The sequence below is a fragment of the Cuculus canorus genome, chromosome 3 (genome assembly GCF_017976375.1).
Source record: "Cuculus canorus isolate bCucCan1 chromosome 3, bCucCan1.pri, whole genome shotgun sequence".
Lineage (NCBI taxonomy): Eukaryota > Metazoa > Chordata > Aves > Cuculiformes > Cuculidae > Cuculus > Cuculus canorus.
The window spans coordinates 54,004,182-54,024,591 of NC_071403.1; the positions used below are offsets into that span (position 1 = coordinate 54,004,182).

The following is a 20,410-nucleotide window of genomic DNA, read 5'->3' on the forward strand; positions in this document are numbered from 1 at the left end:
AAAAAAGGGAGAGGGGATACACTTGCATTCCTCTAAAGCAGAAGTGCTGCGTTATCCTCATCCCATAGCCAGAAAGGCCTGCATTTTTGGAGCTTATTGCAACAGTAAGACAAAATTCAGTTATCTAGCAAAAAGGGAGTTTAGATAAAACGAACATTTTAAAAAAAAAACTAACCTAGTCCAAAAGTCATAGAATCCACTTGTTTCCTAACTCTAAACAACTGTATCTAAGCCTATATAAGGGTCATATCCCCTCAGTTTGGAGACAGACCTCACAGAAGATCATGTCCATATTCAAGTGGATATGACCTCTCAGTTGGGTTCTTTATTTTCATTTAGAAGTACTCTTGTGCACAGGAAACAACGCTTTGTTTCTCCATTTTAAGGGTGCAAGTCTTTCACAATCTGGCTATTTGGCTAAATCATCTGCTTACATTTAACAGCCGAATTATTCTATTCTTCTTACTGAGGGCTTCAGGGTGAAATTCCAGAGCTAATTTATCACTGCACCATTGGACTATATAATGAAGTTAAAGATACTGGCCTGCAAACAGATATGTGCCTATTTCAGTGAAAATGGTTGAAGGACTGCTACTTAAGTGTTTGCATAAGGAACTAAAAGGTAAAATTCCATTGAGAGACTTTTCTTTTTCTTCTATCTTCATGCTTCCCCTCTTCCAAATGAGGAAAGTGCTGAACTTGCTATTAAAGAAATACTAAAGGAGGATGGGGTTGGGTGGTACAGTAGACACATTAGAGAGGAGGGATGCCATCCAGAGGGACCTCGGCAGACTTGAAAGGTGGGCCTGGGCGAACCTCATGAAGTTCAATAAGGCCAAGTGTGAGGGCCTGTACCTGGGTCAGGGCAATCCCAAACCCAAATACAGGCTGCATGAAGAATGGATTTGGAACAGCCCTGAAGGAGGACTTGGGGGTGTTGGTGGATGAGAAGTTCAACATGAGCCATTAATGTGCGCTTGCAGCCCAGAAATCCAACCATATGCTGGGCTGCATCAAAGGAAGTGTTGCCAGCAGATCAAGGGAGGTGATTCTGTCCCTCTGCTCTCATGAGACCTCACCTGGAAAGCTGCATTCAATCCTGGACTCCTCAGCACAAGGACATTGATCTGTTAGAGCGAGTCAGAGGAAGGCCATGAAGATGATCAGAGGGCTGGAACACCTTCCATACAAAGGACAGGCTGAGGGACTTGAGCTTGTTTAGCCTAGAGAAGAGAAGGCTCTTCTCCTATAAGCAGCCTTCTAGTACTCCAAGAGGGTCTACAGGAAAGCTGAGGAGGGATTCTTTATCATGGAGTATAGTGATGAGTGGTAACAGTCTTAAGCCGAAAGACAGGAGATTTAAAGTGGATATTAGGAAGAATTTTGTAAATGTGAGGGCGGCGAGGCACTGGAACAGGTTGTTCAGAGAAGCTGTGAAAGCCCCATCTCTGTAAGCATTCAGGGCCAGGATGAACAAGGCTTTGAGCAACCTGATGTAGTGAAAAGTGGCCCTGCCCATGGCAGGGCAGTTGGAACTACATGATCTTTAAGGTCCCTTCCAACCTAAACCATTCTATGTTTCTATGCAACCTGTAACTTTCATTAAGTCTCCACCCTAATATCATAAGAATCCAAACTCTAAAAAGTCCATAACTTTCATTTAAACTCTGAAGTCTATAGTTCGCTTTCAGTAACTGAAAGAAAGGGGAGAAAAACAAAAATTTATTTCAACTAGTTTACAGTGCTGAAACTTGCAGCAAATGATTACTTTTTTGCAGAGACCAATTAGGGAACATTAATCAAGAGCATTACAGTATTTGATATGGAACATTCAAAATTAAACACGAAGAGTGATTGATTAGTTCACGCATTCCTCCTTAAAAAAAAGCATAGTTCAAACTGAGTCCAAAGATGACCTCAAATGACTGTTCCAGGACCACATCCCAAAACCCAGTACAATGAAGCACTAATTGGTCAGTCTCAGCAGAAATGCCAAGAATTGTGCAAGCATTGAAAAGCAAAGACTCTGCCTCTGCCCAGGAAGGATTCTCTCTTCAGGTCAGAAATCTTTAACACCAGTGCAAAGAAGCCAGCACTTTCCCTACTGGCACAACACCAAGCCCGTAGATACAGGGCTCATCAGGGACTGATGAGCCTCTACAGCACCAGCAGCATTTCGATTTGTTACTTTACTTGCACGGCCTACCATATTTACCATACACCAGAAATCATCAGTAAAAATAGTTCCACTATGAATATGAAGAATTGCTTTCTGTAACGCAAGACATCAATTATCAGGAACACCATGACATCTTCCACTCACATCCAATTATGCAATTACGCAGGACTGCACAAGTTACTTCTGCTTTGAAGTAAAAAGCTTCGCAGTAAAGTATATCAAGAGTCCTCAGCATGAAAATGCCACAGTACAGCCAGAAAGCCATGCAGGTCTGCAGGCAACGGGTATGAAACAGGAAGCTTGCCAGGCAACTTCGGAACATGAAGTCTCATAGCAGTTTGTCTTGATTAAAACCAGAGGCAAAGGCAAAAGGGAGGGCAGAACTCTTCCAGAGTCCCTGGTGACTAGCAGCAACAGGACAGCTTTGAATAACACTATGTTCCCAGCTACATAGCGAGTGCAGCTTTCTTAAAAATAAGCTCAAATTATCAGCATGAGGCAGAAGACAAGACCGACTGTCAGTTCTCAAGATGGAAATTGGTGAAGAACTACGCTGGTTTAGGCACCTACTGCTTCAGGACTTCATTAATTCGGGCAGGGTAATTAAGCCCTAAGGGAAAGGCGGAGGGGGGACAATGCTCCCTGAAAAATGGCAGCAATCAAAAAGCTCTATGGTAAAACACTACAGTAAGATGATCCTATACATCAAATATTGATCCAGCTCCCGTAAACACATGAAGTTCATGGAAGTAAATTTTCCCATTAATCCTACATTCTTGCCTTAATAGAACTACCTCATATTTTATACAAATCTTCATTCTTGCTGCAACAGCAAAATATTTTCAGCTGAAAAAAATCAGACTTGCCTTTAAATGTAAGAGGATTCTAAAAGCATGTCCTGAAATATTTCACTCATCTCCTCTCTCCTTTCCAAAATATTACAGAAATGCTATTAAAGTTATATCCCAGAATCCATCTTCTCTCCCGTACATTCTGCTTGCAAATAGGAATGATTGGAGCAGCAGTTAAAAATACCAAATATATTCAACTTTGTGTCCTCTCCCATTTTGTTTCTCCTTGTTCTCTCACTTTAGAGGCCAATTTTCTTTCTAGAGAAGCCCGATACATACACAGAGCACCAGAGAGCAGAGTCTTCTGTAAAAAAAGGATTTACAATAAAGTATCCATTTGTAGTTTCTGTTGTCACTGATCACAATTAGACAAATAGCAAAACAAAATTGTTACATTTAGGTCAGGCTCATCACTCAAGATGTGCACAACCTTCCTCTGAAAGAAGATACTGGAATGGTGTTCTTTTTGAGTTCTGTAAACATGTGAAGAAGCAAAAGTAAAGGGCTGGAAATTTTACACTATATTGAAGTGCCTTCTCATCACAGCCACAAAATTTGAATATGCACCTAATGCCTGACTCTACCACATTGTTACCATTGAAGTTACACTACAGTAAAAGGATTTTAAAGTGAAAACATGTTATGCTTGTATCGCAGACATAGCAGACTAAGATTTAGATGAAAATTCAGGAGAGTAGTAAGAATTTTCCACACAGAGTAGAATCATGAACTCCCTTTTGATAGGAAGTAAGGCAACACAGTTGCAACTGAAAACTGCTGCACTATAGTTTTAACTATATTATTCTTCGCTCACAAGCTAATAGGGCCCTACACAGAGAATCATAGAAAAACCCCAAGCTGGAAGACTTTTGGAGGTCACACAGTCAAACCTCCTGCCAATTTCAGGAGCTAATTTCAAAGCTAGGTCTGGCCACTAAGGACCTTATCCACTACAGTTTTTAGTACCTCTGGGGGTGGGGGAAATACAACAGCTTCTTTGGGCAACCCACTCCAGCGCTCAGTTACACTCGCTGTGCAGAATTGTTGCCCTTATACCCAATTCCCTTGCTGCAGCTTGTTCCTGCTGCCTCTTTTCCTTTCACAGGGCACCTCTGAGAAGAGCCTGGCTCCATCCTCTCTAATAACAACGCACTAGGTAGGCAAAGACAGCATTTGGAAACACCTGTAGCTTCTTCCCCTCAAAACCAACTGAAGCCAGCTCTCTCCACCTCTACCATTGTTGTGTGCTCCAGCCCTCAAGCACTGCACTCTGCCCAGTTTCTCAGTATCTCTCAAGATGAGGACCTGAAACCAACCACAGTCTCCTAGGTGCGACCTCATGAGTGCTAAGCAGACAGACAATCATCCCTCCCTATCTGATGGCTACAATATTGTTCATACAGCCTGTACCAATTCATTGGGTTATTCTCTCTCAGGTGCAAGAGTGTGCTTTGGGGTCTTTCTGTTGTTTTTCAAAAAATGTACAGGGTTCCTGTCTGCACATCCCACCCACTTAAGTTGCCAATAAACAGGCACAATATTGACTGTTTCTTCACAATCCAATATCATTCACAAACCTGCTGCAGGTGCACTGTCTCACTATTTAGGTCCACAACAACGTGAAACATTTCTTGTCTCAGTCCCAGTCCTTAGGAACACCAACGATCCAGTTTGTTTTCTTCTCACTTTTTCACTCATCTATCCTGTTCAGATCTCCCCCGCTCGACTATCAGAGACTGTGTCAAATGCCTCTCTCAAAATCAAGATCGGGGAATACCACTGCTTTCCCTTCATCCAAAAGGGCAGCAATAACTTTCTCAGGCTAAGCAATCAGGTTGGGCATCCTTCTTAAAACACATGGTGGCTCTTCACAATTGTCTTGTTCTTTTATGCCTGGGAACAGCTTACTGAACTGAACCATTGCTTGGGGACTTACTAAAACGTTCTCTTTAAGGACTGAGAATGCACAAGTTCTTGGGGAAAAAAAGACTTGGTGAGCTCTTAAATAACACTATCAAAAGATCTTCCCAGCACTTCATCTACAAGTTTCTCCTGAAATTCTGTCTATTCCTGTCAGCTCCACCTCCAATCACAACCACATTTTGCATCTGGTTTGTCTTCATGGACCAGCTTACTCTACATTTGGGAAGAGGATAGGAGTTCTCCAGATCTCATCTCTCAAGTTTATCAACAAGAAAACCCTCCAATATATCTTTTTTTTTTTTACCAGATGCCTCTAAAATTCCAAAGGGAATTAATCCATAACATGCACACAGTTAACAGCTGACATCTTGCCTACACACCAATGCCCCTAATTGTCCTTCTCTGTCACTGAAACTGCATACAAAAGGTGCAATTTTATACCAATACAGAATTACATTCCATTATAACTACTGTATTTCCAAATTGAATTCAATTTGTTGTCCATATTTCTAGTTCTAGTCCTATTAGATTGTCCTATTAGATGGACAAAAATGTCCGTATTTCTGGTTCTAGTCTTTTGACTTACTGGATAGTCATTTCCATCTTCCACCTTTTCTTTTTTAAAACCTATTAAAATCTTTCACCCTTCAGCCTTCCATTGCTTCTGTAGTTGCTGTGATTATTCTACAAATGCCAGCAACAAATCAATTTTTATGTCCCAAGACTTCCAGATGCCTATCAAGTATTCTCACACCAGTTTTCAGCTTTCCAAATTAATCCATATCCAAAAAGAAATTATGTCCATCTCACTCATTTTAAATGATCGTAAAATTATGTGCATTCTTAGCCTATAGGTTTTTCTCCAAAAGATAAGGTTTCTTGTCCTTTCAGTCACTAAACACCATTATGTTATCTCGTTGCACTTTAAGCTCTGTAAATCAGCTGTACATTAACCCTGTGTTCTACTTACCATACACCTAAGTCACGTTTCATTCCATTCTTCCAACACACGCTATCTCAGGAAATCGCTATGGATGCCAGTTCTTCTACAGTCATTATCAACACAAACAAGGTGTGGGTGTTTGGAGGTGGGATGGTTACCATTTATACTTCAGTTTTTTAAAAATATAAAACCTAAACTCAGACACTTACCATCAGATATCATTTCCTAACTCTCCTGTTCCAAAAAAGCATTTTTCCCTCTCTTTTAGTTTCATTGTATTTCAGTAGTTAACAGCCACTATTAAAGGTTCCCCTTAATTCTTGCCTCCACTCTTCTTTAAGGCTTTACGATAGATATAGACGTAATAAGAATGTCTCTTACACTACTAGAACAGTATAGAGCAGTATGGAATTAGCTTTCTCATCTGAAAAAAAGAAAATGCATAACTTAGCAATGCTTTTGATGACAGAAGCGCTGCTTCGTTTTCCAGCCACTGGCTTCATAGAGCAGCCTTCAGGACACTCTTCCAAAACATTTTTTCTCACTTCTACTATTCAATAAATATCTACTGCATTAGTGATGCAATGCTTCCCTTTCAACTATTTATTACTCTTATTTCATACCTGAACGTGATCAAGTAGCAATGATTCCTTTTCTAAATCAACTTTAAGTCATGTAAGCACCAGAAAATTCATGTTTATTGAATTCATTGGAACCAGGAACAGCCTACTCATTTCACAACACAGACTTTGATGCCTTTATTTTGCCTCACCCTGCATGATCTTCACATTTTACAGAATTTCACGGGGACAGAGCCTTTGCTGCTACTATCAAAATTCAACATAACGTAAATGTTCCCTGGAATGCAATCACCAGTGTCACAGCAAAAGAGAATTTTGGTTGACCCCAGCATTCACTGTGCTTTTAACTTCCTGTGGCTTTATAAATTTAATACCAGTGATTAAAAAAGGAAACAGCAGAAAACAGGAGAATTGCATTTTAAGTTACGTATTCTCAAAAAGAACCACAAGATACATGTTTCCGATGCATTATTTCTCTTCCCAGCTGAGGAAGTCAGGAACTCAGCTAAGTTACCACATGTCACTTCAAGAGCAAAGTATCATGTTGGATCAGGTTTGAGATTATTTTGTATGAAGGGTGATATTTATTTATATTTCAAGTAGGTTCTTAAGAAGTCATCACAAAAGAAATGAGAAAATACTTGCTCAGCTGCTAGCTGTGTTCTTCAGTCTGTCCTTCTGTGGACCAATGTTCCAGTCCCTGAATGTTAGCAATGCGTTTCAAAAATACCACAGCCAAGCTCCACAAGTTGGATACATATTTTGGGGTAATCAATTACCTACCTGACAGAGATGCACTATGCTTTCACTTCTGTCAGGGCAGTTAGATAAAACCTGAAAATTTTCTACTTAATTTTCATAAATAATACTGTAGTTCTGGTCTCTCAGATGAGATCTTATTGATTTGTACCTTACAATGGTTTTTGATGTTCACAATAAAAATCTAAATTCACTCATCTCAGTTAGTTGGATATACCTAATAGAAGACCTTCTTTAAGGAACAATCACATAATAGCAAGAACACAGAGCAGAGAACAGACCTTATAAAGCATTTTTCTAGTTGTTTACTTCTAGTGTCAAAATGTTACAAAAGAGTTATGAAACAATAAAGCAAAACTTACTACACCTTATCCTGACAACACAATGCATTTTGCCCTGATATGCCACTAGTTTCAGTGTGAAAGAATCAAATAGCAATACTAGCAAAAAGTTACACCTGGCAAAACTCACCTCTCTTTGAAGGAACTGGTAAAGGCAAAGCAGCAAAAGTAGAAATATCCTAAACTTTGGTGGGTTTTTTTCAGCAATGTTGCACTAGGTTACCAAAACGTTTAGTTTTGTTTCTACTTGTAAGAAATGCGCAAAATAAAGATTATGAATGCTGAGCATTACTTTTTCATGAAGCTGTTAATAAAAGGGACAATTATGACTTTCCCCAGTTCAGTTCAATAACAAAACCTTGGTTATTCTTTTATAAACAATGCAGTTTAAAACAAACTATTGTCAAGCGCTTCATTGGCACTCTATTATGCTTCAAAGGGCACTTCACATGAAACATTTAGATGCTAGTTCATGAAACAACTACCTTGTACAAAATGCAATAATTCACACTTGAGTAAATAACTTCTTGTTGGCAGAACTGAACTATTAAAGCATCCATAGAGTTCACAAGACATGTACAAACTTGTGAAATTCTGAAGACATAAGTTTACAGAGCACTACAAGAAATCCTTCCTGACATGCTGTCAGTTGCTTTTAATTTGTAATTTCCATAATATTTTCTCATCTAAGTATTAACATTTCCATCACCAGACTTCCATATATCATTGCCTTACATTGACATCTGCTGGAAGTGACTGGGATTGTAAACCCTTCCTTTTCTCCTCAATCCGTGTCTGTTTTAACACTACAGGCAAATCAACAATTCTACTTTAAGTAAACTAAGCCCATACATTTGAAAAAACTGAAGTGTGTGACTTTTTAGCGAACAAACATATATAATATGTAATTTTAAGTCACAGAAAAACTTCCACGGCTATCAGTGCTTGGATTCTCAATCAGAAAAATATATTTTAATAACAGCCTGTGAGAAGACATTTCTTTTACAAACGTTTGGGTAGATTTAAACTCAAATTAAGTATCCAACCATTTACTAGGCTCTCGGGCACTAAATCGTTCTTGTTTGACAAACATCGTTACAAACAAGCTTATGCACAAAGATGTGACTAAGTAGGTTTTAAAGCACTTTTAATTTCCTAGTGCTTATGAAAAGACAATTAAACCCCATATATTTACAGTCATAAAAAAAAGATTTGCCTTATTCCCAAAAGCAAATAGAACTGTTAAACGACAGAATTGATAAAGAGAGGAATAACTGAGGCATGCTTGTTAAAATAGCTTGTGTGTACACATTATGAAGAACGACAGACAGTTTGAAGATACACTTAGTACAGCTTTGTAAACAGAAGCACACTGAAACACCCATTTGAATACAATGTGATTTTTTTCCCCATGTGCCAGAACTTGCTCTACAAGCTCCACTGTTAAGAACCAGACGCTGCATCATATCCTTTTCTTACTCCATACTATACTACAGACATGGATTCTGTTACCTTGATGTCTTTTTTGAATTTCTCATAATAGAAAACACAATTCTGATTAAAACAAGCATAATGAATGACAGAGGCTTTGCTTGATCATCAGAACAAGACACGGGCATGCACTTAGGTTTTCACACACTTTGAACACAAAACTCGGGCATAGTTTCATCAAATAAAACTGGCAGTTTTGAAGTATCACAAGTAGCAAGAATAAAAAAAAAGTTCAAAGGCAGCCAAATAGAATTTCTATAAGGCTATGTCAATATACAGCTGAAGACTTCTCCGATTTTATATTTTCACAAAGTTAGGAAGCAGGATCTTATATTAAAGTCCAATAATACGTCACAGTATGACCACTCCACATAGGCATCAACACTACAGAAGTATTAACCCATGGACTTCACAGACCAGGGGTTTTTTTTTTAGTTTAATCTAGTGAGTGATCAACCTACTTAATTTGTTTTTTTTTTATTTGAGACTATAACCACACTATGAAAGTTTTGAACCTGTGCAAAAGAAAAGTAAACACAGCCTTGGTGGAAGCAGAAATAGTTAGCCACCAAAACAGGCAAGAGCAAAAATATCAACATGAGTGGCAACCTATATCAACATGTTTTTTCTCTAACTCTTCCTTATTTATCTGTGAAAGAACTCTAGAAAAAGAGGCAAGTGAAGTCAAAATGTTATCGCTGCATATTAGTCTGCTGAACTCATTCCTAATTAAAAGTTTCTTAAAGCTCAAAAGCAAAAAGATTGAGCATGTAAGAAGACAGTTATTCTGCTTAATGGGTACCCAGGAGTTAAAGTACTACACTTACTGAGAATCAACCAACTCCTTTGGAAAAGGAGATACAGTAGTATTTTACAAAAGATCATTGAACATTAACATTCTCCTTCTGGACACTTCAATGATAGGCAAGAGCACTTTTTAAAAAATGTATCACTAACGAGCACAGCGGTGTTTTGTATGGCATTCTTTAACAAAGAGCGCACATGAGAACATGTCAGGCTTTAAAAACAGACTAGATTGTCAAAAATATCTAGGCTTTCATCCCAATCTTACATTATTTTCCTTTTACCTCAGAAAGACAACAGATTAGCATCAGACACTCAAGATCTGGGGTTTGCATTTCTTACCTTACAAAGCTTCTGGTAACGGGGAGAAGAAACTGCCATCCTCTGTAAACGATGCAACAACACCACAACTTTCTGCAGAGACGTTCTCACAACAGCCATCATTTTAAGTTTGCCACACTTCTGAAGACACCTCAGAATTTGCATTATAAATGAAGAGCAACTATCATTTCCTCCCGGTCACTGGACAATGATTTGCCAGCTTTCCGAGCATGCTCTCTTCCAAAACTGCTTTTGCAAGCCACAAGCTTTATATGTTTCAAAGGCAAAGGAGATTGATATAACATAAGTTTCTCTCCCAAAATAACCTCACAAAAAACAAATGCAAAAAAAATAACAGCCTTCGTGGATTTTTCTAGCTAGCACTGCTCAGCTCTGCTTGTGCAGAGGGTAAACGAAGTTGAGCAGCCAAGCGTCTGCCACTGTTCAGGAGTACACTAAATAGCCAGGAAAGGTTATTAATTTAAGCCTGAAAGGCGCAGGAACAAAAAAGGAATTCCTTCAGGAGGACAGCGTCAGTGTATCACAACAGTTGCTCCCCCGTACTAGCTGCTTTCTATCAGCAGACTGAGCATTTGCTCCCTCAGTCTGGAAAAGGATGCTCTCGCTCTCAGACTAAACGCAGCTCTGGCAGAGCTGTAGAGTGAGTGAATAACAGACAGTGTTATAAATCTTGAGAGAGGAGCAGAGGGATACCTGCCCTAATTATATCAGCCATATGTTAAAGACTAATAAATCACACAGGCGCTTCTCAAGACTGGATTACCCAATACAAAAGGAAAAACCACAGGGAGTAAACCTCTCTGCTATGAAAACTCTCTTAAAGCTAATTTAGTCAAAGGGATCTCAAAGGATTCTCACTTGTGCCAGAAAGTAGGAATGTTTTTCAGGAGCCATTCCCAATTAAAATCTTTTTCCTGAATGACTTATTAGGACAAGAAAGAATAGGGTTTTGACAAATTAAAAGCATACAGTTGAGCCATCACCCCTTTTTCTATCCCTTCTTAAATCCAAACAGCTAACATCATTTTGATGCTTTTCCCATGACAAAGCAGAATTACTTGAGCCATCTAAGGATGGCAGTAGGATGTTCAAGAGCATGGAATTGTTTTGCTACCAGTAAGGCACTCCAAATGCAATATAGCGATTTCTTAATATTTCCAATGGAGCTATGATGAATCTACTTTGAACTGTATTAGAGAAGCAAAGTAGTAGCAAAGGTTCAGGGAGACCATTGTCCCAGTAGGAAGTAGATGCCATTACAAGAAATTGTATTATTTTACATCCATGTTGCCACATGAACAGGTACATATGCACATCAAGCACGCCAATCAGCACAGTATCAAGGCACCATGACAAGGCATGCAGTGCGACAAGTTCATAAGATCCTAGATAATGTATAGCCTAGATGCCAGTGGATTATACACTAGCTTGCCTCTTTTCAGGCGATTTTCATCTAAGGGGACAAATGCCAGATACAGGTTCTTCATGTTGGACATTAAAAAACTCTTCCTATCCAGTTCTGCTAACACAACCTTTACATTCTTATTTTTAGAACTGACTCAATATTTTTATCAGTCCTCAGGCAAAGCCCTTTTACCTGTTACACTGTTTTGTTCCTGCTTTGTCCAGCACCAGTTAACAACATTACTTGGAGGAAAAAGAGCCTTCATTCTACCCAGTATAGAGAGATCTTAGCACCTGTATTCTCTATCTTGCCACACTCACCTTTTTTCCTCACCCTCACCACTCATTTGAGCTATTCCCCTGTAATCCGTTACTCCTGGGGTTACTTTCCCACTACAAGTCTGTTCTTTTAACCTACCAGCTCTAAAATACCACTATTAACCGATACACTATTACCAAACATTTTTGAGAAAACCTATGAAGCAGCACAAGTCCATAAACACTGAGGCATTAAAAAATAACTGTGCAAGAGCTCAAACCTCCCGCCTAAGACAGAACCCTTGGCCCACATCTACTTCCTCCTTTCAGTTCTGCTTTTTCCCTTTCCAGCTAACATACAAGTTTGAATCAAGCAGTGAGACAAACAGTCCACCAATAAGTCACACTGATTCTCATTTACAGTAAAACAAAGCTTTCAAATTATTTGGAACATCTTCATCACTGCAGGCATAAGACTTCAACACACACTGACTCAACATTACATCTTACTATTACCTAGTTCATTTTCTGAATCTTGTTTCAAATTAGGATTTAACCCCCTTCAGGTGACTGCTAAACATTTTGCAGATGGGAGTCTTTTAGCCCTAACCTGAAAAGAAAGTCTTCTGCAACACTTAGATACTTATAGAATGAACTGAAAGCCTAATGCTATAACTGTGCATTTCCCCCTTTACAAAAAGAATTCAAAACCACACTCAAAGTTTTCCTTATTTGCATAGAACTGTTACTAGCCTCACATGTTGCAATAGAAAGCAAAATAAGGCTTCAACAGTGCCCAGATCAGATTCCACTTGTAAAGTGGCTCAAGCTGTACCCACGCAAGTCAGCCCCAAAACATAATGGATAGTCCTCCCATGCACACAAAGAGATGCCAGTTTAACAGATGACCCTATTTCGAAAATGCATGACTTGTAACAAAAAATTATTTAACATGTTTTGTCTATCTTCAGCACATATTTCAACCAGAATCTACCACACCTTAAAACTTACAGAACAGTTTTACTCGGTGCAAGTGCCTTGGGTGCAGAGGCATCTTAACACATGGTAGAAAAAATAACAAGCCCTTCCTTCTTACAACCATTTAGAAGAAAAACTTCTTCCCATGTTAAAATCACAAGGAGGACATTGTTACTTTATACCACTCAACAGGGGAAGAACAGACAGTGATCTTTGTTTAATTAGATATTAAGCTTAAGAACTTGCAAAGGAATGGGCTTGATTTTTTTAAGGTAGAGCAAGATGAGAGCTTCATTTTAATTTCAAAAAATTAATTTCAACAAATACTTAAAACCAGAAACACTGATTTTGCAGTGCTTGCCAGTGTCACAATATGAATGCCTTTAGTTATATTTAAAATGAGATTGAAAAATGACAGGGAAAAGTTCATTTTGGAAGCTATTACACTACAAGAGTCTTTGACATGCTCTACTTCCTTTGGTAGTTGAAAAAAGTTCACAATATTACGTAAAATTTTGGGTAAGTTAAGTGATTATGGTTCATGTACACAGTGTGTAGAGGCATACAGTCACCAGAAAAGATAAAGAGTATCAGGTAACAGAACACTAAACAAGGAGAAGTCATGCCCAAGCAGCTACAGCTGCCTTCTCAATGGTTACAAGCCACGACAACAGGCACGGTCAAGAGCTTCTCCACAGCGCAGACAGTCTTGCCTGGCAGTTCTGTCACACAGCACCACCCTGGCAATTTTAAGCAGACTGCAGCTCAATGAAGGAGGTCAAACAATCTTCCATGATCAAGGTACTTCACAACTGCATAGAGCCAACAAGTAAATAATGAAATAACAGCTTTACCTTGGCATGACTGACTACACAATGCAAGGTAATGCAGAAATAAGTCTATTTACACACAGCACCGCCTCATGTTGTTAACTTCCTTTGGCCCCGTTTTTAGCTCTTTCACCTCCATTACACTAGTCGTTAGTGGTTTTTTGCCACCAGAAAGTATAATATTAACTCCTAGGTGTTGCTGTTACACACTAGTCTCAGCTTCTCACAAAGAGCCACAGCTCTACAGATGAGATGCCCGAGTGACCAGAATCATATAAACATTGGTGAGTGACATGTTATCTTCAACAGACATGAGCTTCTGCAATACATTTTTCTCTTCCTTATGATTACAAGGAGCAGCTTGATATCAGATACTTTAATCTGTCCTGTTTTATTTAAATCCAACATAGATATGCTCAAATTAACAGCACTATTGAAAGCAGCACATTCTTTCATTATAAGCTGTTCAAGCCCCATGAATATAGACCACAGATGACATTATTCCAAATTCAAATTGTCAGACATAATGACTGATCTAGCTACCCAGTTCTGTGCATATCCAAATAACTGTACTAAGTGAGGCAATCCAGTTGAGGAAAAAAAATATTAAAACATTCAGGAGAAAGATGACATGAACAGCATTTACATCAGGTAAACAAGACAAAGGAAAAATCATATCACAGAAACAAAATCCTTTCAGCCTTAGTGAGGTTCAACCTTCTGCTACCACAGACTCAAAGACACTAATTTTTAAGAGAGCTCTCAGGACTTTGCACACTTTCCTCCTGTTTTTCCCCCCTTAATACACTGTACACTTAACGCAGACTGAACGCAGCTCCTGTCTCTCCCTTCTACCTCCCCAAAGGAGTCCTATGGGATATACAAAGGCAGAATAGCCAGCTGATGTGGTACTCGGCTAGTCCATGCTTCCTAGACAGGGAAGAAGCAACCTCCCTTCTAGATTTTAGACAAGCTAAGCTGTCCATATATTGAAAAAGACTGTAAGTGATGCCAGTCTCCTCAGTTATCTCAGGTTTCAAGTCTGTGGCCTGTACAGAAACAAAAGCCAACTGAGGAGCTGCTGGGCAGCAGAAAAGGGAGAAGAAGTGATCCAAGCATGATAATTTCTTGGATTGCTAGAAAAGCACGAGGCCAGTGGCAGGCAGGGATAGAAGACAGTGCAGTTTAAGAGGGGTTTACCTGGAGGGAAGTAGACTAAATTGTTTGGCTGGACAATCACACAACATGACTCGATTTAATCAAGTATACACTTCCCGAATACAGGCACCCTCCAAGATTTACTATATTTCCTGAACACAGTCCAATGAGATTTAAGAGCCCTTAGTGCCACAGATGTCTGCAAAATATGTATTTCAGACCTCAGGAAGAAAAATCTGCCTCCTTCACGCAACTGACTTCTAATATACTTTTCTAATTACCTTCCAGTAGACTTCAGGTTTCCTCACTCTAGTAGATAGCTATCCTTTATAATACTTGCCATTGAGAAAAAGCATGAATAGCAGTAGTATTATTTAGTTTCTCACCTGCATCTGCTTTCTGAGTTCCCTTATGCAGGCACTGTCCTGAGCAGTGTTCTCACGCTGGGATGCATCTGCTAGAACATTAATTGTTGTCTCTGCCTCTTGAAGCCACTTGAGGAAGCTCTCCATATCCTTGTGTGAGGCCTGTAGTGCTTTCAGCTCTGTCTCCAACAAATTCTGCCTATCAACAGCTCTGAAAACAAGATAAGTGTCAGAACACTCCCTTGTAACACACAGTATTACACACATCATAATGAAACTACTAAAAGGAAATCTGAAAGTTATCTCTATTAAGAAACCATACATCTGTCACAACTTGTTTTATTACTTATATCACTGTTTCTCTGGTGATTATATCTATAGCTACTCACAGATGTTCTGAGCTGGTTATTTATGTCATAGTCCTTTTTAAAAAGCCATGTAGAAGAAACAAAATTATTAATTAAAAACCTAGCTTTCCCTTTTTGCGCATTAGCATCACAGACTTATGGTCCCCCAAATGGTAGAATGTCATCTGTGTGTGAAGTGTGAATGCTTTTCCTCATCAACAGAAACTGCACGGAGTAGAAGCACTGAGGGTTTGGGGGATTTTTTCCACCTCTTTTACAGTGAGCAGAAGAACTTCTGTAAATTTCTAAGAATTAAAGTGCTGAGAGATGAGAAGTCAAACACCTGGTTCTCTCTGCTAAAAGACAAGACTTTTGACACTATCACTCAAACAGAAAAATACACTGTCATCATAACAGTGAAGTCATGCTCAACATCCTTAAATCTAAAAAAAGATGGACAGAATACAGCCCATATTTTCAATCAATCCAAAAGATCTCTGGTTGGTACAAATACAAAAGTTTGTTTATAATAGGATTTTTTTAGGATGTAAGGAACTAATTTTAAACCTTTGGATTATATGGTTGGTAAGGAACTTCAAAAGATTTCCTAGAAAAAAGCTCACATTCTACTTTTGCATAACAGAACTGTTTCCTTGTCAGTGAGATGAAACTTGGATGGGAAACTTATACCCAACAATTTTAAAAACTCTGATTAACATCAATTAAAGCATGACAAACTAAATTCCATCCACTTGAGGCTGTTATTCTGTATCCTTCTGTATACTTTTTCCCAAAATCAGGACACATGAAACAAGCTGTCCCAAACCAGCACACTGTACAGAAATCCCTAACACGGCTACTATCTAGAATGCTGCTGCCAAATAAGTAAGAAGTTCAGTTTTATTTTCATATCAAGCACATCATATTGTAAGTTTTCATGGGTAAAGCGATATCTAATTTCAAGTAAGACAAGGCTAATACACTCAGCATTTGGTATTTTCATATGAATTGAACAAGCTTCTCCAGCCAGGTCCATCACACTTCTGTCTTCTGCCTCCTCCTGTTCTACTTAGGCTTTCTTTCCTCCCTGCCATGCTGTGGCAACAGTACTGCTCAGCAGTATTAGGGATCACTGTGTTTAGAATCACAAGTTTCAGAAGTAGTTGAATATTCTTTTTAGAAAAGAAGCTGCAAGTGTTCAGTACCAATCAGGATGACATTTCAAAGCAGGTATTCTGGTTTACTAAGTCGTCAGAGAAGACAGATGCAAGGAAAAGCTGTTTTCCTTCAAGGGCAGTAAGAAAATCCCATGCAACCTCAATTCTACCCGACTTACATTCCTGAGTACCAGCATAACCAACTTAATTTTTCTAGAGGCTACTTGCAAAAAGATAATGTTGCAACCTCCACTTTAGGAGCTTAGGTCTTGCGTCATTTGTTAAGAATTACTTTATCCAAAATAATGTGGATCATTCCCGACTTCATGCTTGCCCAAGTTTAGGTTTCTGGTAAACGGGCAAGAAGCCTTCATTCTTACTTAGCACTTTAAACGCTGGAATGCTTCACCTGGTCTTGAGAAAGAAAATAAATACCATGCTACAGATTAAAAATGGTTTGATAGATATTGCCTGGAGATAACAAGCACCAGCTCAAAAATGAGAACAGACCAAGGAACTGTAAGAAAAATGTAAAGTAAAAGCAGTTGTGAGCTCTCACTTCAAAACCTTCTCCCTCTGCAGGGATTTTCTTCCCTAGCAGGGGGTTAAGGCCAAAGGTGGAAGAACAGTAGTGACAACAGGAAGAACAGACTAGTAATAAAGATGACCTTCAAAGAAAGGAAAAGCTGAAACACTAAGTGACCCAGATCTCCACATCTAAGTACTGATGTATTAGATGGGAACTGAGACAACCTGAACTTCGTTGCTAATAACATACATTGAAAAGCATTGTCTTCAGCCTGAATTTTAATTTCTCAAACCGCTTGGTTGAAATTAAAGGAAAGAATGAAATCCTATTACAGTCTCAGTGTTGTCGTATTTGAATTAGAGCTGAAAATCATTCCTTCCACTAAATATGTACTCCAGTAATTTAAGTTAACAGATTTATAACTAACATTCTAAGATTATATGGGTGCTTTTAAAGAGGACCTGTACAGCAGTAGCAAACAATACTTTCACAGAACAAATACTTTCATTTCCTTCCAGAAAAGGCCATAATTATAAAATAGAAAACAGAGAATTCTGTACTGCAGATTAACAACTATTCCATGCTAGGAAAGATGACTCAGATTTTCAAAGAATACAACTAGAACAACAAAAGACAGAGGGCACCTTCTGAAGTGTAAAAATTAAATGTAAAGAGAATATGGAGAATCCTCTCACAAATGCAGCTCACTTCACTTAATACAGTGATACTAGAGAAAGCTTAAGCAGATTCTCTTAGCAAAGACACATACAATAAAAATAAAATTGTAACTCTAAGTTTTCATTGTAGTGTTTCAGGTTTCTGTTCCACCCAATTATTTTCTTCAGATTGAAAATTTACGTTTGCAATACATAAGTGTGCGATCAAAAGTCAGTCAGAAAATAATGTCCAAGACCAACTGTAATCCATAACTGACGCATCAAAACCAAAGAATTACTACAGTTTCACCCTGAAGTATGAATGTAGAACATAAACAGCCACTGGGCAGAGTATTTAGTTTACACAATCTCAAGCTTCAATCTCTTAAGGGCAACAGTTTCAAAATAAGCTCCTTCAACTTTACAGGCCATAGCTATAGTCTTCCCAGTACTCTTCTTGTGCTATTCAAGACTGCTTCTCCCAGGTGATGTTACTAAGGTCCTCTTCCACAACCTCCAGGCATGGGAACAAACTGGTATTTTAAAGCATTATGCTATAATATAGATACAGAACTACAGTTACAGAAACCACTGCGGGGCACACGTGCTCCTTGTACAACCCCTGCATGTCCCAATATCTGCCACGAAAAGTAAACCCTGTCACTCAAGGATCACTAGTCTTTATTTATTGCATTTAAAACAATTATAAAAACATTCACTCTCTTGAAAAGGTGCTTTCACTGCACATTCTTCCCTTTTAATTCTACTCTGCTTTCCATGGGTTTAAGTCAAACAGGTCTATGCTCTGGCTACCAACTGGCTGTTAGAGTTCTCCTTTATATTCTGTCCCTAGTTAGAAAACCAAGCAGATACTCATTTTCCTAAGATTGCAGATTGAAAAACCGTAACCTCAGTGTTCACTGCGGAGCTTTAGTTATACACAACAGAATGCAATTCCTTATTATTCCAGACTTTAAGCAGATTCAAAAATAATTACAGGCTTCCAGGCAGGAGCTGCTTTTTCTAGTCACCTACTCTGAGTGGTGGACAGGTTTATGCCAATTCTAGCCAAAACACTGCAAAATTTGAATGTGAATGAGTCTATTACAGAGCTGTAGTCTACTCTTACTGCTAATCCAACAAGGAGCTGTTTCTGCTCACTCCCACATTGAAATGAAGCGAATGGTATTTTCAGAAAAATTAGTTTATTTTGAAGAAAGAAAGATCTGATGCTGAAAAGGCTGCAGTCCCTAATTTTAATGCAAATGAATTGTCAGGAAAGGCCATTTCAGGAACTGACCTCATCACTATGACCTAGTTCTGAAAAAGTAAAAGTAAATAGCCCAGGAAGTTTTGTCATATGCCAATGTCTTTCCCAAGGTCTACCGGAAGTTTCCTGAGGAACCATGAAAAGAAGTTTTCTGCATCACTATTATGAAATATTTTACCTACTTGAAAAATCCTACATCTCAAAAGATAGAGATTAAAAATCTTATTCTCTGAAATGATCCTATGGAATGAGCCATACAAAATTTTGCCTGTTTTGTACCTCATCTCTCTCCATAGACATCACCAGAAAAACCAGTTGTATAAAACTCACAGCCAAAGTGAGCTTCAAAAGCACAAAATGACAAAAGTATCATCTTACTTCAAAGAAGGATAATCACACACATTGGTTTGGTTGGAAAAGACCTTTAAGATCAAGTCCAACTGTAAACCTAATATTGCCAAGTTCACCACTAAACCATGTCCCTAAATATCATGCCTTCACACCTTTTAAACGCCTCTAGGGGACTCAATCACTTCCCTGGGCAGCCTGCTCCAGTGCTTGACAACCCTTTCAGTGCAATGATATTTCAAATTATCCAGCCTAAACCCCCCATGGCAAAACTAGAGACCATTTCTTCTACTCCTATCACTCGTTACTTGGGAGAAGAGATCAACACCCACCTCACTACAACATCCTTTCTGGTAGTTGTTGAGGGCAATAAGGTTTCCCTCAGCCTCCTCTTTTCCAGACTAAACCCCAGCTCCCTCAGCCATGCTGCGCAAGACATCCAAAGCCTTCACCAGCTTCATTGCTCTTTGCAGACACTCCAGTATATCAATGTCTTTCTTGTAGTGAAGGGCTCAACACTAAACACAGTATTTCAAGGTGCAGCCTCACCAGCACTGAGTACAGAGGCAGAATCACTTCACTGGTCATGCTGGCCACACTTTCTGATACAAGCCAGGATGCTATTGGCCTTCTTGCCCACCTGAGCATGCTGCTGGGTCATATCCAGACAGCTGTCAACCAACACCCTCAGGTCCTTTTCAACCAGGCAGCTTTCCAGTGATTTATCCTCAAGCCTGGAGCGTTGCATGAGCCAGGTTGTGGCCCAAGTGCAGGACCTGACAAATAGCCTTGTTCAACCTTATACAGTTGGCCGCAGCCCATCAATCCAGCTTGTCCAAATCTCTCTGTAGACCTTTCCTTCCTTTAGGCAGATCACCATTCATGCCTAACAGTGT

The 20,410-nt window shown here is 39.0% G+C and overlaps 1 protein-coding gene across 4 annotated transcripts in view; it reads right to left on the reverse strand.

Annotated features, from left to right (window-relative positions):
- The window catches only part of UTRN (utrophin), a 336,261-nt gene that overhangs the window by 186,792 nt on the left and 129,059 nt on the right, over positions 1-20,410 (reverse strand). For 3 of the 4 annotated variants that reach the window (XM_054061674.1, XM_054061672.1, XM_054061671.1), the window contains one exon: positions 15,229-15,418. In XM_054061674.1, coding sequence (XP_053917649.1) covers positions 15,229-15,418 — 190 coding nt within the window. Of the gene's footprint in view, positions 1-10,214; positions 10,799-15,228; positions 15,419-20,410 lie in introns of those variants that run through there. The other variant, XM_054061673.1, reaches the window with a different exon arrangement.